This window comes from Bufo gargarizans, chromosome 1 (assembly GCF_014858855.1).
Source record: "Bufo gargarizans isolate SCDJY-AF-19 chromosome 1, ASM1485885v1, whole genome shotgun sequence".
Taxonomy (NCBI): Eukaryota; Metazoa; Chordata; class Amphibia; order Anura; family Bufonidae; genus Bufo; species Bufo gargarizans.
The window spans coordinates 376,677,546-376,696,341 of NC_058080.1; the positions used below are offsets into that span (position 1 = coordinate 376,677,546).

General features: G+C 41.4%; 1 protein-coding gene across 2 annotated transcripts in view; it reads right to left on the minus strand.

The window, feature by feature from the left end:
- LOC122920487 (muscle, skeletal receptor tyrosine protein kinase-like) overlaps nt 1–18,796 on the minus strand; it is a 229,185-nt gene that overhangs the window by 68,693 nt on the left and 141,696 nt on the right. For both annotated transcript variants that reach the window (XM_044270028.1, XM_044270019.1), the window contains exons 6-8: nt 3,636–3,760; nt 2,784–2,943; nt 554–560 (exon numbers count right to left, since the gene is read on the minus strand). In XM_044270028.1, coding sequence (XP_044125963.1) covers nt 554–560; nt 2,784–2,943; nt 3,636–3,760 — 292 coding nt within the window. The remainder of the gene's footprint in view (nt 1–553; nt 561–2,783; nt 2,944–3,635; nt 3,761–18,796) is intronic.

Below are 18,796 nucleotides of genomic sequence, written 5' to 3' on the forward strand. Positions count from 1 at the left end.
GATTGGTGTTTCTACTGGGATTTTCTAGCAATATTTCATTAAAGAGTCAAAGTTTCCCCACACTTAGTTATCTTCTGAAATGTAATCTATGAAATTTGGGTAGAAGTTTAGAAGCTAGGCCTGAGGACACATAGAATCCACCAAACACTCTAATGTTTGTCAGAATGCCTATTAATATCAGTGCCATACAGTTGAACATGTGTACAGTATAATGCTACTATTGAAATCAATATCAAATTCTAAAGCTACAGTTTGGAGTTTTTTTAATTTGAAAATCTCCAACCAGCTTGATTCTGAAAATTAGAGGAGGTGAGGGATAGTGCAACCACATCAACATTATCTTCAAGGAGTTTGAGATAAACCACCTAAATGAACATGCACAACTGGCAGAGTAGGTACCAGTGCTGGGGTGTGATTCCTACTTCTGCACTCTCTATATATACATATGTATCCTGGATAAAAGTGTGCTCTACTAGCCTACAGATTTTTGTTAATAGTCACTGGGTCTTTTGGCTTTATATTCATGTGCAAGAAATAAAAATTAAAGTCATACCTCCATTCTTCATGAAATAATCATTATCCAGTGGCAGGAAAATACCATTGGGAGGAAAAGAAAAGACATTGTTAGCACTGTATGAAGAAACGGTTAATTTTAATGTTCTTTCCTATTCTTTGGTGCAGACTGAAGAGATTGCTGCCCAACTGAAGAGTGGATAATGATTGACATGACAACGTCGACTGAGTCTGAATGTATTAACTTATAAAATTGGAGAAGAAGAAGCAACACATACAATTGTGCAATGCAGAGCTTCATGAAGCCAGTCTCAGGGAAGCATGTTTTAGACACTGTGGGGGAGATTTATCAAGCTGGTGCAAAATAGAAGTGGCTTAGTTGCACATGGCAACCAATCAGATTCCACCTTTCATTTTCCAAAGGAGCTGTGAAAAATGAAAGGTGAAATCTGATTAGTTGCTATAGACAACTAAGCCAGTTCTACTTTACACCAATTTGATAAATCTCCTCCGTATAGTATATTTCAAATAGTTTAGACTCTAATAATGTAGTGCATTTTATGGTGTAGCTAGGATTACCTGTGCACTGAACACCGGCCTACATTTAAGCCTTATTCACACTTCAGTGATTTCCATCAGTGATTGTGAGCCAAAACCAGGATTGAAGCCTCCACAGACATAATGCATAAGGGAAAGATCTGTAGCTGGTTTGTGTTTAGAGCCCCACCTGGTTTTGGTTCACAATCACTTATGGAAATCACTGGCCAAACCAATGACGTGTGAATGAGGCATAACAAACGTCAGTGCACCTAGAAGACACTGTCAGAAGCGCTAAACCAAAATGATGCTCAACTTGGTGCAAACTGACACATTACATTAATTTGGCACACCTAGCTTGAAAAGGGCACATAACTTACTAGGTGGCATTGCAAGAAAGGGGACTTGGCCTAGTATGCACATTTTAGTGCCAAAATTGAACCCCAATTCCAATTAAAAAAATCTCAAACTCAGCCAATTGCAAAGCTGGTACAGAGTTAGACAAAAGTGTGTATCCCTGCACCAGATTTATCATCCAGCCTGAGCCACAGTGCTAAATCTGGTGCAGGTCTAGACCAGTGTTTCCCAACCAGTGTGCCTCCAGCTGTTGCAAAACTACAACTCCCAGCATGCCCGGACAGCCTTTGTCTGTGCGGGCATGCTGGGAGTTGTAGTTTTGCAACAGCAGGAGGCACACTGGTTGGGAAACACTGGTCTAGACAGCCTGTGTTAGGGGGTAATGTCCTCTTGCTCTCATTTTTTAGAGTGTCTGTCATGGTTTGTTTTTGTTTTTTTTACAACTAGTATACAAAATGTTGCATGCCATTTGCCACATTTATCACACGGAATACAGACGGATTTATCAGTCTGACTGGTAACCTCATTTATTATAGAGATTTCCCTCAGTGGTTACTCCACTAAGGGATAGAGTACATGTGCAAATTTTTGGGGTGACTTGTGACTTTTTTTTAAGAAGTCACAAAGATAACTCTGGCTGAAAGTGAATCACCGACCACAAGACATCTGGCTGCCAGCAATTTGCTGAGCATGGAGCAACCCCCTAAAAATGGCTCAAATACCTACTCCATCAACAAAGCAACCAAATTCACTTCAAATTTCTGTTGCAGTGCACTCATACATTAGCCCCTATGTTTGCATCATCCATAGGATTTGTAAATTTGCCCCACTGACTTGGGAAATAGGATGTTAATATCTGTAGAGGTGAATACAATACTTTTCCATGGAACAATCTGTACAATTCTGAAAGGTCCAGGTCTATGCTTATAGATACTGTATTTTACAATATAAAATAAACATAAAAAAATAACAACAGTAAGAATTAAAAAGTGTTGTATGTTGTCATTTATAAATGGATACAAATTTGCAAAGTTGATACAAATTTGTTTGGCAATATGCCCACAAAGAGGAAGCATGTTAATAAAATAGTGAAATAAAATGACACCATCTAGTGGTCACAATTGGAACAGCTTTTTTCTTATCTATGTGTTTGCAGAAAATGATTGCTTCATGTAAGGCTCATTTAGGATTTTGTTTTCTTCCCACAAGTAGATTTATTGGGAGTTCAATTTAGACTTTGCCTTCTGCCTTCACATTTTCAACTCTTCCATTACAATTTACGTTGGATGAGTAAAAAAACTGCATCAAAACTGCAGGTGGGAACCCATCCCTAGGATTAACCTAGATATACATGATTTAATTATTTTCAGACTAACCTGATATGCTAATTGTTGCTGCAGCTTTTGCTGTGCCAAAACTCCCACTATGCTTGTTATCTGCCATACAAGTAAAGAGGCCTGGTCTGGTCGCTACAATGTGCAACTTGGAGAAAATTACTCCATCTTTGATGTTTTCTTCAACAGATTCTGGTAAAACCTAGACAAAAGAAAATACAATAATTTGAAATGTTTAATTTCTCATTACAGAGTTTAAATAGCATGTAGAACCGGAGAAGTGAACCTATATTGGTTTAGATTTCATAACAGAAACAGAATTGTCCTTTAGGCAGGCTAGGACTGGCCCACAGGGGTACAGTTGAAGACCCCAGTAGGCCCCTGAGCTAGGTGGGCCCCTAGTCTCCCAACCTCTGCACAAGTGGCACATAACACAGTAGATGTACTGCACTACATACATATATCCAATGTAGAGCTCCTCAACCAGCCTATGCTCATATAAAAAACGTGATAGATTATTAAAGAAACAACCCTTTTCCTCAGGACCTACCTTCCCAAAGTTGCTGCAGGGACCTCCATATTCAATCATCTGGTAGCATCTTGCTGCTGTGTGAGCAGGTAATAATTGAATGTATCCATACGGTGGGCCCCCAAAATAAATTTTACTGCTGGGCACCCCAGTCCGACACTGTCTGTGGGTCTTATTTGCTACTAAGAAGCAACTGCCCAGTGAGAACTACCTATGTCTGTAAAATAGAATATCTATTTTGCTTTTTTTTCAGATTTTTTTTTTCCAACATGCTTTGATTTTTTACCCCTTCTTTATTTCTACACAGTACTTGAAAATAAATATATTAAGTAGTAAGTAGATCAGAAAAAGAGAAATATACTTACTGCTTTCCCATTTTCAAACCATCGGATGGAAGGGACTGGAATGCCGGATGCTGTACACCTTAGAGACACTTCCGAACCAAAAGTTACATTCTGTGATTCTGGAGCATTAATGATCCTGGCAAGCACTGTGAGAAAAGATTATTTCACAATATCACAATCAATGTATTTTCTTTAGTCTCATTCGGCCATTCATGGTGATTTTACATATGTAATTAGAGTTTTTGGAATTCAGTTTTCACTTTTTCATAAATTTTTTATTTTTGTATACATACACTCCTCAATAGATGATAGGATCATAGATCTGAAGTCACTGGTTCCAAGTCTAAATCACTGTAACGCTGAGCTAATAGTATAACTGAAATGACTAGAGGGGTCTGGCTATTCTACATTATGCCACCCACATCATTATTCTGGGAGTAGGATCAGTGAGATGTTTCCTTGTGAACTTTTTCATGGTGTTGCCCACGTCATGTCAAGAAAGATCTCAGGCTATCATTGCATCCGAGACAAAAGCGGGACTCATTGCTGAAGAGGATAGACCTCCAGTCCAGCCTCCACTTTTGTCTTGCTGTGCATCATGATAGCCTTTGAAATGGTGGTTTGAGGTCAATGAAACACCTGTAGGTGGACGTCTTGACTGTGGCCCATTGTCATGCAAAAGTCTTCTAATGGATTATGTAGACACTGTTTACTGCCCTAGACTTGGGACGTGACACCCAATTTTACTTGCAGTATAGAATGGATCACTAAGTGCCATTTTTCTAATCAGCTGATCCATCCATGCGAAGGTTCTCCACTATGCTCCACTTGCTGTCATTCCAGTTCAATCACCGGGACATGCAAACTGAACATTGCTGATATCTCAGCCCGTGTACTGATCTTCCAGAGTAATAAACCAAGGTCTCTCAGTTCAAGGATTTTGTCCCTCTCAGTTGTGACAAGTGCTGATAACTGGCTCATCAACGAACAGGAGGCATCACACACAATCATCCCACACGACTTAATCCAATTTAATTTCTTTTCCAACTGCTACAGATTGGAGCTAGGTGCTGGAAAATGTGATCAACTGCAGATCTTAGCGATACCTGCTACTTCCTTGACTTATATATATTACATACATGTGGGTGTATAAAAAGTTGAAAAGTTGATTAAAGGGATTATCAGACAGTTAAAGAGTGGCCCAGACATGCCCGACCCAGGGTGAGGATCATGCTCACCTGATCCACACTGCTGGATTTGGTCCGTTGGAGCCCAAAAGACAAAGTCCAGCAACGAGGATCAGGAGAGCATCATCCCAGTGCCCCCAGAAGTATTGTAATGCATTGTAAAGGGGATCAGACCCCTAAAAGTTGAAGTCCCAGAGTGGGACATAAAATAAAGTGAAAAAAGAAGTAAAAAAAAAATAAAGTTAAAAAAAATAATAATTTCAAGTAAAAAAAAGTGTTATTTTCCCCAAATAAAGTTAAAAAAAAATTGTAAAAAATAGGGAAAAACATATTAGGTATCGGCGCGTCCGTATCGACCAGCTCTATAGAAATATCACATGATCTACCCCTTCAGGTGAATGCCATAAAAAAAAAAAACTGTGTCAAAAAAGCAATTTTCTGGTCACCTCACAAAAGTTTAATACCAAGTGATCAAAAAGTCTTATGTACCCCAAAATGGTATCAATCAAACCGTCACCTCCACATAAAACAATAACTTAAAAAATAAAAACCAATAGCATAAACCTATCAAAATCTGTGCTGCAAAAACCATATGGTGCTCCTTCCATTCTGAGTCCTGCCAAGATTCCCTACAGCAGTTTACCACCACGTATGGGGTGTTGCCATATTCAGGAGAAAATGGGCAACAAATTATGGGGTTCTTTTTCTCCTGTTACCCCTTGTGAAAATTAACAATTTGGGGCTAAAACAACATTTTATTGGAAGAAACAAAACTTTATTTTTACAGCCAAGTGTTTCCAAATTCCGTAAAACGCTTAGTGCTCAGTACCCCCCTTAATATATTCTTTAAGGGGTGTAGTTTCCAAAATAGGGCCACTTTTTGATGGTTTCTACTGTAGTGGTATGTCAGGGTCTCTTCAAATACAAAATGGTGCCTAAAAACCATTCTAGCGAAATCTGCCTCCAAACTCCATATGGCGCTCCTTTCCTTCTGACCTCTGCCATGTGCCCATAGAGCAGTTTACTGCCACATATGGGGTATTTCTGTAAACTGCAGAATCAGAGTAATATATATTGAGGTTTATTTTGCTCTTAACCCTTGCTGTGTTGCAAGAAAAAATTGATTAACATAAAATCTCCCAAAAAGTGAAATTTTAAAATTTCACCTCCATTTTCCTTTAATTCTTATGGAACACCTCAAGGGTTAACAAAGTTTGTAACATCAGTTTTGAATAATTTGAGCGGTGTAGTTTCTAAAATGGGGTCATTTATGGCTGTTTTCCATTACGTAAGCCCCTCAAAATCACTTTATAACTGAATTGGTGCTTTAAAAAAATGGTCTGGGGAGTTTTGTTGAAAATTTTAAAAATACTGCGTAGAAATGCCTTAAAGGCATCCCAGACGTATCCTGAGCCTGCTGACCCTAAATTATATTTCCAGAATTCATCTATATTCACTCTAATGTCATCTTCCTCCTTGATTAAATTCAACCAGTGAGGGTTCAAACGAAACTCACGAGTTGTTGGTCTTGAGTTTGTCTTAAACCGCAGGCAAACAGGGGAGTGATCTGAGATACTATTCACTTCATACTTCATACTGGAGATTTTATGTACTAATTCTGAGCTAACCAGTGCCAAATCTATCCTGGACATTATTTTATTTCCCCGGCTGAAACAGGAGAACCCTGGCTTGTCATCGTAGAGATATCTCCACACGTCTATTAAGGATAGTTCCTGCGATATTTTCCACAGCACTGATTGTCGCCCTGTCATCTGTTTAACCTTTGGGAACACAGAGTATCTGTCTAACTCGTCATTCATAACGTTATTTAGATCTCCCATAATTAATATGGGGCATTTACCTCTTGAATCTGCATACTCCACTAATCTATGGATAACCGTTAGGGAAAATGGAGGGGGTATATACACAAAGGCCAAAATGCATACAATGCCATTCCATTGACAATGAAGAAATACATATCTACCCCTGTCATCTATTTTCTCGTCAATTGGGCGGAAATCTACTTTATAATGAACATATACACTAACTCCAGATGAGTATGTAGAGAAACATGAGTGATATTGATACTGAGCCCATTTCTTCTTTAACAGGTTTATTTTGTCCTTTATACTATGTGTCTCCATTAATCCTACAATCGCCGGGAGGTGTTTACAGACAATATCAAAGACCATTACCCTTTTAACCCTATCTCCTAGGCCCCTTACATTCCATGTCATAATACTACTCATACTACTCATCTGGATTGGTCACTGACTTTTTCTTCACATTAGACCCTATTAGATCTCCCAAGACAACCATTCCCACCCTGCTCCCTCTCCCCCCCCTCGTCCCCCCCTCGTCCCTCCCTCTCCCCCCCCCCCCCCCCACCATCTGGTCGTCAGAAATCGAGATTTTCCCCCACCTCTTACACACGACCCCTTCCCACCCCCTACCCCTCCCCCATGAATCCGTCTGGCGCCTTTCATGTTCCTATTCCTTTATCATCCAACCACTCCGCCACCTCCTCCGGGGAGCCAAAAAACCTAACCTGTTCACGATATATTATACGTAGCTTAGTAGGGTACAACAGGGAATATTGTATCTGAGCATCCGCTAATCTCTTTTTCACTTCTTTGAACTCACGCCTCTTAATCTGGGTGGCCCTAGAGAAGTCAGGATAAATTGCTATATTATTTCCATTAAACTCAATTGTTTGCAACATTCTTTTGGTTCGCATTATTGTATCCCTGTCTTTAGCACTTTGTATTTTGGCAGGGATTGCCCTCGGGGGAGCCCCTTTTATAGGGGGTCTCCCTGGTATTCTATGGGCTCTTTCCACTGAAAACAGGTTAGTTAGGCCCTTATCTTTAAAGCTATCTTGCAGCCACTGTTGAATAAACCCTGTTGTATCCTCACCTTCCGTTCCCTCAGGAAATCCGACTATTCTGATATTTGATCTCCTGGATACATCTTCCATTATTGTAACTCTCTCTAAAAGAGTCTTCTTTTCCTCCTCCATTCCCTCCACTCTTTTCTTTAACCCCTCTATATCCTTTTTCATAATTCCTGATGTTATTTGCAGCTCCTTCACCTTCTCCCTAACTTTATTCATATCCTCCTTTATGAAGGAAAGGTCAACCTGTACCGAAGCAATCTTAGTTGTCAGATCCTCCAGGCTATGATTAGTTTTTTGCACTGCGCCAAGGATTTCCAGTAGCTTATTATCTACCAGGTTGATTCTTTCCTCTATTCCTACTCCACTACTTCTAAATTTCTAAGCCTTCTAACGTCCCCAAAAAATACAATGACATACTCAAAATTATGGCAACATAAAGCAGACATATGGGGATTGTTGATTGATAACCATTTTATGAGGTATTACTATCTGTCTTAAAAGTAGAGAAATTCAAAGTTAGAAAATTGGGAATTTAAATCAAAATTTTTGGTAAAGTTTGGATTATTTTATAAATAAAGGTAAAATATATCGACTCAAATTTACCACTGTCATGAATTACAATGTATCACAAGAAAACAATCTCAGGATGGCTTGCATAAGTAATATCGTTCCAAAGTTATTACCACGGAAAGTGACTCATGTCAGATTTGCTAAAATCGGTCTGGGATTTAAGGTGAAAAGTGGCTCGGTACTGAAAGGGTTAAGAACATAGAAACAGCAAGGTGGAAACACACTTTAAGCTCACAGACCCCGAATAATAAAAACATGCTATTTTAATAAATACCCAGGTCAGTAGATAAAACATAGATATTAATCTTTTAATTTAATTGATTAGAAATTGCTTGCAACACAAAAATTTAATATAGTCCTCTTTTGATTTAATAGTATTGTGAAAATGTTTAATGTGACAAAGGAAACAAATGTACTTATTAATAGAGTTGAGCGAACACCTGGATGTTCGGGTTCGAGAAGTTCGGCCGAACATCCCGGAAATGTTCGGGTTCGGGATCCGAACCCGATCCGAACTTCGTCCCGAACCCGAACCCCATTGAAGTCAATGGGGACCCGAACTTTTCGGCACTAAAAAGGCTGTAAAACAGCCCAGGAAAGAGCTAGAGGGCTGCAAAAGGCAGCAACATGTAGGTAAATCCCCTGCAAACAAATGTGGATAGGGAAATGAATAAAAATAAAAATTAAATAAATAAAAATTAACCAAAATCAATTGGAGAGAGGTTCCATAGCAGAGAATCTGGCTTCCCGTCACCCACCACTGGAACAGTCCATTCTCAGATATTTAGGCCCCGGCACCCAGGCAGAGGAGAGAGGTCCCGTAACAGAGAATCTGTCTTCATGTCAGCAGAGAATTAGTCTGCATGTCATAGCAGAGAATGAGGCTTCACGTCAGCCACCACTGCAACAGTCCATTGGCATATATTTAGGCCCAGCACCCAGGCAGAGGAGAGAGGTCCCGTAACAGACAATCTGGCTTCATGTCAGCAGAGAATCAGTCTGCATGTCATAGCAGAGAATCAGGCTTCACGTCACCCACCACTGCAACAGTCCATTGTCATAAATTTAGGCCCAGCACTAGTGTTGAGCGGCATGTCCCATATTCGAATTCGCGAAATTTTGTGAATATTCGAAAGAATATTCGTAAAATATTCGCGATTATTCAAATTCGTTATTATTTCGCATATGCGATAATTCGAATTTTCGCATCGCATAATACATATGCTATGCAAAATTCACATGTGCGCTAATGAAATCGCCTTACGAAGATTCGCAACTCAATTCAATCACTAATGTATGAATGCAATGCCCTTTGCCTCTGTTCTGGGACAAGTGTAGATATTCGCATGTGCGCTAATAAAATCGCCTTACGAAGATTCGCACCTCAATCACTTTCTAGGGAATGTGAGACTTTTGGGAATCAATCGAGATACAGTGGGGGGTGATGACAGTAGTTGACAGAGTACAGATCAATGTAATCTGTAAGGTGGAAAGTAAAATAAAAAATACGAATTTTCGTTAATCAAATTTTACGAAGTTCTACGTATTCGCGAATATGGTGCTATACTATATGAATGCACAGGCCTTTGCCTCTCTGTTCTGGGGACAAGTGTAGATATTTGCATTTGCGTTAATAAAATCGCCTTACGAAGATTCGCAGCTCAATTCAATCACTAATGTATGAATGCAAAGCCCTTTGCCTCTGTTCTGGGACAAGTGTAGATATTCGCATGTGCGCTAATAAAATCGCCTTACGAAGATTCGCAACTCAATTCACTAATGTATGAATGCAAAGCCCTTTGCCTCTGTTCTGGGACGTGCCGATATTCGCATGTGCGCTAATAAAATCGCCTTACGAAGATTCGCAACTCAATTCACTAATGTATGAATGCAAAGCCCTTTGCCTCTGTTCTGGGACGTGCCGATATTCGCATGTGCGCTAATAAAATCGCCTTACGAAGATTCGCAACTCAATTCACTAATGTATGAATGCAAAGCCCTTTGCCTCTGTTCTGGGACGTGCCGATATTCGCATGTGCGCTAATAAAATCGCCTTACGAAGATTCGCAACTCAATTCACTAATGTATGAATGCAAAGCCCTGTGCCTCTGTTCTGGGACGTGCCGATATTCGCATGTGCGCTAATAAAATCGCCTTACGAAGATTCGCAACTCAATTCACTAATGTATGAATGCAAAGCCCTTTGCCTCTGTTCTGGGACGTGCCGATATTCGCATGTGCGCTAATAAAATCGCCTTACGAAGATTCGCGCCTCAATCACTTTCTAGGCAATGTGAGTAAGATCTGAGCTGTTGGACCTTTGGGAAACAATCAATTATATGTGTACTGTAATTTTGTGGGGGGGGGAAAAAACAAAAAACGAATATTCGTTTTTACGAATATATAGCACTATATTCGAAATATTCGCGAAATCGCGAAGTTGCGATATTCGCGAAAAAAATTTGCTTTTCGAATATTCGCGCTCAACACTACCCAGCACCCAGGCAGAGGAGAGAGGTCCCGTAACAGACAATCTGGCTTCATGTCAGCAGAGAATCAGTCTGCATGTCATAGCAGAGAATGAGGCTTCACGTCAGCCACCACTGCAACAGTCCATTGGCATATATTTAGGCCCAGCACCCAGGCAGAGGAGAGAGGTCCCGTAACAGACAATCTGGCTTCATGTCAGCAGAGAATCAGTCTTCATATCATAGCAGAGAATCAGGCTTCACGTCACCCACCACTGTAAGAGTCCATTTTCATAAATTTAGGCCCAGCACACAGGCAGAGGAGAGAGGTCCCGTAACAGAGGATCTGGCTTCATGTCAGCAGAGAATCAGTCTGCATGTCATAGCAGAGAATCAGGCTTCACATCACCCAACATTGGAACAGTCCATTGGCATATATTTAGGCCCCGGCACCCAGACAGAGGAGAGGTTCATTCAACTTTGGGTAGCCTCGCAATATAATGGTAAAATGAAAATAAAAATAGGATTGAATGAGGAAGTGCCCTGGAGTCCAATAATATATGGTTAAGGGGAGGTAGTTAATGTCTAATCTGGACAAGGGACGGACAGATCCTGTGGGATCCATGCCTGGTTCATTTTTATGAACGTCAGCTTGTCCACATTGGCTGTAGACAGGCGGCTGCGTTTGAGGCCTAGTATTTAGGCGCTGGGTGACCGGTATGGATTTAGTGACAGAATTAGACTTGGAAATGCACAGTAGCGTGTGTGTGAAGTTATTCTGAATGACCCTATGTGCACCTTGAATATTATATACCCTTTTAGGGATAGATTTCAAATAGCTCTGATATAGCAGAAACCACTAAATTATGAAATTGCTAAATTGGGAATTGTATTTCAACCCAGAACAAGAAATGTGCTTGAACGGACACTAAATAACTCGCCCAGCTACAGCACTAACGACAGATTTAGCTGGATATGAATTTGAGGCCTAGTATTTAGGCGCTGGGTGACAGGTATGGGTTTAGTAACAGAATTAGACTTGGAAATACACAGTAGCGGGTGTGTGTGAAGTTATTCTGAATGACCCAATGTGCACCTTGAATATTATATACCCTTTTAGGGATAGATTTCAAATAGCTCTGATATAGCAGAAACCACTAAATTATGAAATTGCTAAATTGGGAATTGTATTTCAACCCAGAACAAGAAATGTGCTTGAACGGACACTAAATAACTCGCCCAGCTACAGCACTAAGGACAGATTTAGCTGGATATAAATTTGAGGCCTAGTATTTAGGCGCTGGGTGACCGGTATGGATTTAGTGACAGAATTAGACTTGGAAATGCACAGAAGCGTGTGTGTGTGAAGTTATTCTGAATGACCCAATGTGCACCTTGAATATTATATACCCTTTTAGGGATAGATTTCAAATAGCTCTGATATAGCAGAAACCACTAAATTATGAAATTGCTAAATTGGGAATTGTACTTCAACCCAGAACAAAAAATGTGCTTTGACGGACACTAAATATCTTGCCCAGCAACAACAGTACAGCGGTGGGTAACGAGAGATTTAGAGGGAATTAAATTTGAGGCCTAGTATTTAGGCGCTGGGTCACCGGTATGGATTTAGTGACAGAATTAGACTTGGAAATACACAGTAGCGGGTGTGTGTGAAGTTATTCTGAATGACCCTATGTGCACCTTCAATATTATATACCCTTTTAGGGATAGATTTCAAATAGCTCTGATATAGCAGAAACCACTAAATTATGAAATTGCTAAATTGGGAATTGTACTTCAACCCAGAACAAAAAATGTGCTTTGACGGACACTAAATATCTTGCCCAGCAACAACAGTACAGCGGTGGGTAACGAGAGATTTAGAGGGAATTAAATTTGAGGCCTAGTATTTAGGCGCTGGGTCACCGGTATGGATTTAGTGACAGAATTAGACTTGGAAATGCACAGAAGCGTGTGTGTGAAGTTATTCTGAATGACCCAATGTGCACCTTCAATATTATATACCCTTTTTGGGATAGATTTCAAATAGCTCTGATATAGCAGGAACCACTAAATTATGAAATTGCTAAATTGGGAATTGTACTTCAACCCAGAACAAAAAATGTGCTTTGACGGGCACTAAATAACTTTCCCAGCTACAACAGGACAACGGTAACGAGAGATTTAGAGGGATTTAAATTTGAGGCCTAGTATTTAGGCGCTGGGTGACAGGTATGGGTTTAGTGACAGAATTAGACTTGGAAATACACAGTAGCGGGTGTGTGTGAAGTTATTCTGAATGACCCTATGTGCACCTTCAATATTATATACCCTTTTAGGGATAGATTTCAAATAGCTCTGATATAGCAGAAACCACTAAATTATGAAATTGCTAAATTGGGAATTGTACTTCAACCCAGAACAAAAAATGTGCTTTGACGGACACTAAATATCTTGCCCAGCAACAACAGTACACCGGTGGGTAACGAGAGATTTAGAGGGAATTAAATTTGAGGCCTAGTATTTAGGCGCTGGGTCACCGGTATGGATTTAGTGACAGAATTAGACTTGGAAATACACAGTAGCGGGTGTGTGTGAAGTTATTCTGAATGACCCTATGTGCACCTTCAATATTATATACCCTTTTAGGGATAGATTTCAAATAGCTCTGATATAGCAGAAACCACTAAATTATGAAATTGCTAAATTGGGAATTGTACTTCAACCCAGAACAAAAAATGTGCTTTGACGGACACTAAATATCTTGCCCAGCAACAACAGTACAGCGGTGGGTAACGAGAGATTTAGAGGGAATTAAATTTGAGGCCTAGTATTTAGGCGCTGGGTCACCGGTATGGATTTAGTGACAGAATTAGACTTGGAAATACACAGTAGCGGGTGTGTGTGAAGTTATTCTGAATGACCCTATGTGCACCTTCAATATTATATACCCTTTTTGGGATAGATTTCAAATAGCTCTGATATAGCAGGAACCACTAAATTATGAAATTGCTAAATTGGGAATTGTACTTCAACCCAGAACAAAAAATGTGCTTTGACGGGCACTAAATAACTTTCCCAGCTACAACAGGACAACGGTAACGAGAGATTTAGAGGGATTTAAATTTGAGGCCTAGTATTTAGGCGCTGGGTGACAGGTATGGGTTTAGTGAAAGAATTAGACTTGGAAATACACAGTAGCGGGTGTGTGTGAAGTTATTCTGAATGACCCTATGTGCACCTTCAATATTATATACCCTTTTTGGGATAGATTTCAAATAGCTCTGATATAGCAGAAACCACTAAATTATGAAATTGCTAAATTGGGAATTGTACTTCAACCCAGAACAAAAAATGTGCTTTGACGGACACTAAATATCTTGCCCAGCAACAACAGTACAGCGGTGGGTAACGAGAGATTTAGAGGGAATTAAATTTGAGGCCTAGTATTTAGGCGCTGGGTCACCGGTATGGATTTAGTGACAGAATTAGACTTGGAAATACACAGTAGCGGGTGTGTGTGAAGTTACTCTGAATGACCCTATGTGCACCTTCAATATTATATACCCTTTTTGGGATAGATTTCAAAGAGCTCTGATATAGCAGGAACCACTAAATTATGAAATTGCTAAATTGGGAATTGTATTTCAACCCAGAACAAGAAATGTGCTTGAACGGACACTAAATAACTCGCCCAGCTACAGCACTAGGGACAGATTTAGCTGGATATAAATTTGAGGCCTAGTATTTAGGCGCTGGGTGACCGGTATGGATTTAGTGACAGAATTAGACTGGGATATGGCCAAAAAATGAACAGACTATTGCTGGTTAAATGCACTTGGTGTGACAGCTTCACCCTGATGTAGGCTTTAGCCAAAAAACAACCACACCATTGAGGGTTAAATGCACTTGGTGACAGGCGCAGCTTGCCCCTGATTTTGTATATGGCCAAAAAATGAACAGACTATTGCTGGTTAAATGCACTTGGTGTGACAGCTTCACCCTGATGTAGGCTTTAGCCAAAAAACAACCACACCATTGAGGGTTAAATGCACTTGGTGACAGGCGCAGCTTGCCCCTGATTTTGTATATGGCCAAAAAATGAACAGACTATTGCTGGTTAAATGCACTTGGTGTGACAGCTTCACCCTGATGTAGGCTTTAGCCAAAAAACAACCACACCATTGAGGGTTAAATGCACTTGGTGACAGGCGCAGCTTGCCCCTGATTTTGTATATGGCCAAAAAATGAACAGACTATTGCTGGTTAAATGCACTTGGTGTCACAGCTTCACCCTGATGTAGGCTTTAGCCAAAAAACAACCACACCATTGAGGGTTAAATGCACTTGGTCGCAGCTTGTGCTGGCGCACCACAAGACACAAAATGGCCGCCGATCACCCCAGAAAAATGAGACTGACAAACGGTCTGTGCAGCCTAAAAACAGTGAGCAATTGAGGATCAGCAGCTCAATGATCCACAGCTGCAGATCGATCAGTTAATCAAGTCCTTTGGAGGAGTTAATCTGCCTAATCTCGCCCTACTGTCGCAGCCGCAACCTCTCCCTACGCTAATCAGAGCAGAGTGACGGGCGGCGCTATGTGACTCCAGCTTAAATAGAGGCTGGGTCACATGGTGCTCTGGCCAATCACAGCCATGCCAATAGTAGGCATGGCTGTGATGGCCTCTTGGGGCAAGTAGTATGACGCTTGTTGATTGGCTGCTTTGCAGCCTTTCAAAAAGCGCCAAGAAAGCGTCACAAAAGCGCGAAGAAAGCGACGAACACCGAACCCGAACCCGGACTTTTACGAAAATGTCCGGGTTCGGGTCCGTGTCACGGACACCCCAAAATTCGGTACGAACCCGAACTATACAGTTCGGGTTCGCTCATCCCTACTTATTAATGCTCATGTACATCACTGTAGAAAATACATGAGCTCAGCCCTCTCTAATTGTTCTATGAGGTCACTTGGTTGTGTGTAGCTGTCCAAAGTCATTTCCTACAAAGTACATGAATAAAACATCTGGAGTGCTGTCATAATTAAAATGAGCCACTCAGGCAATCTGAAAATCTACACCACCCCTTCCCAGAAGATCACTGTGCTTCCGTTAACATTTCAGTGCCAATGCAATGAAAATATTCAGTTTTCTAATATTTACATAAAGATACACACACATATTTATACACATATAACAAAAGTGTAATACACATTCATTAACAAAAAAAAACAAAAAACAAGAATTTTGGAATGAATATAACCTTATATCCGTGAATTTATGTTACAGATCATTGAACGTGGACCCACTGTGCCATCTAACTGGTTTGGCTTTGGGCTAAACCATAAAGGAGTTATTCTGGGCCTCACCTATTATTCACTCTTTAACCACTGTACAGGGATCTGGACGTTGCGGCAGGGGAACAACCAGAATGCTACCTCTTGGGATAGTTCCAGTATAGTTGGCAGTCAACCCTGTTGGAGTCCGGAACCTTGGCAAAAGCACCAGGGCCTCAGGATAACTAGAAATGCACCAAAACTGCAAATATGGTCTGACCAGTCACTTGTTTGCTAGTTTTCAGGTCCAGGTAAAGTGTAGATGAATGCAGACACAGGATAGACTGGCTGGCAGGGCAGTAGTTCAGACACAGGCAGGGCAGACTTGGTGTTTGCAGGGCTGACAAACTGGGTTAACTCAAAATGCAAACAAAACTGAAGGTGCAGGATCACACATGCAGGGTGGGTCAGGAATGGAGACACACTGGATAATGGGGCAGGAGAGGATGCAGGCGAATCACAGACAAATTGCTAAACCACAAGACTTCAAAACATTTTCTGTTCACTAAGATACCTTAAAGCTAAGGCCCCCTCTGCCTGAAGAGGATGCCTTAAAGGGCTTATTCATGACTAATGTAAAACAAATAAAATCAGACAATGTGTAGTACATGGCAACATCTTTCTAACAAAGCTAGAACCAGCCCTGCACCTCACATGGACCCAGAGATCTCCCCATTCATTGCTCTGCTAGATTTATATTAAGCTGACAGCTTAGGGGAGTGTCTTTTCTGCTGCAGCTAAGCGGGCGTGTCTCAGCTCTACCAATCACAGCTCAGGAGGCAGTTGAAGGATGAAACTGAGCATGTGCGGACACCTCAGAGAGCAGGTCCAAGAAATATCTGGTACTATATAGATGCATTTTATTGAATAACTCAGTGGCTATGCAAAATCTTTAAAGGGCTTCTGTCACCCCACTAAAGTGATATTTTTTTTTTGGGCTGGTGAAATTAGTTATATTGCGATATATGACAATATAATTGTGTTACTTACTTTGATCCAGCAGTTTCTGCAAAAAACGAAGTTTTATAATATGTAAATTCGGTCTCTACCAGCAAGTAGGGCGGCTACTTGCTGCTAGCTGCTGCAGAAATCCGCCCCCTCGTCGTGTTGATTGACAGGGCCAGCCGGGATCTCCTCCTCCGGCCAGCCCTGTCGGCATTTCAAAAATCGCGCGCCTGTGTTGATTCGGCGCAGGCGCTCTGAGATGAGGAGGCTCGTCTCCTTAGCACTCCCTCAGTGCGCCTGCGCCGATGACGTCTTCTATTTCGGTGATGTCATCGGCGCAGGCGCACTGAGGGAGTTCTGAGGAGACGAGCCTCCTCATCTCAGAGCGCCTGCGCCGAATCAACACAGGCGCGCGATTTTTGAAATGCCGACAGGGCTGGCCGGAGGAGGAGATCCCGGCTGGCCCTGTCAATCAACACGACGAGGGGGCGGATTTCTGCAGCAGCAAGTAGCCGCCCTACTTGCTGTTAGAGACCGAATTTACATATTATAAAACTTCGTTTTTGGCAGAAACTGCTGGATCAAAGTAAGTAACACAATTATATTGTCATATATCGCAATATAACTAATTTCACTAGCCCAAAAAAAAAAATCACTTTAGTGGGGTGACAGAAGCCCTTTAATTACATGCAATTACAAAAGAATTCAGATCCAAGTGCTGATTTGAAAATATATTTTTTCCTGAGACAACCCCTTTAAATATCCAGGAACCCCTAGATCAGTGATGGCTAACCTTGGCACTCCAGCTGTGGTAGAACTACAACTCCCAAGATGCCCCTCTTGCTTGGCTGCTCTCAGAACTCTATAGAAATAAATGGAGCATGCTGGGAGTCGTAGTTTCACCACAGCTGGAGTGCCAAGGTTAGCCATCACTGCCCTAGACATTGCCTGGGGAAGGTTTAGCAAGCTCACACACTCGCCCTTTAAGAGGCCGGAGGTGAGTGTGCACACACCCTAGGGAGACAGAGACTGGAACCCTGGGCAGCAGCATGGAGGTGGCAGCCTGCGATGCTTAAGGCCAGGACACCAGATGGCATGGTGAGTAGTGCTGCGTCTGCGATCAACATGTTACAGCAGAACAGTGGGGGGCAGGGACTGTGTGCCTAACAATAAAATGATGATATAAGTAATTACAGTATTAGAGTGAAATAATAAGTTTACTGGGGAAAACTGTTCAATTGAAAAGAAGGCTATAGTCCCCTGTTCACCCTCCTCTAGCCTGGATAAAAGATGAGATAAGGCTGGGCCTGGAGGCATGCAGGTTCCATATGGTATCCTGTGGCACATTTGACCACAGATGTTGCATCTGGGCTTGTAGATCCTGCACACTCATTGGCTGCTGAAGCTTGCATCCCAGCGTTTCCCATAAATGCTCAATTGGCAATAAATCTGGGGACCAGATAGGTCAAGGAAGTGTTGCAATCTGGTAGAGACATTCCTGGGAAACCTTTGCTGTGTATGTGCACATTATCCTGCTGAAAAATTCTAGTTGGAAGCCCTACCATGAGAGGCTACACATGCGACCTGAGCTGTTAGCGTCCCTCGAGTCACTATGGTTGACCATCATGTGTAATGTCTCCTCAGAGCCCTACTCACAGCAGAGGCAGGAATAAAGTGCTCACAACAAGGCCTCCATACTCTAACCCAACTATTGTCAGATCCCAAACAGACCCTGGATTTGTTGCTAAAGATGATAGGGTCCAGGTTTCTCATTTATGACA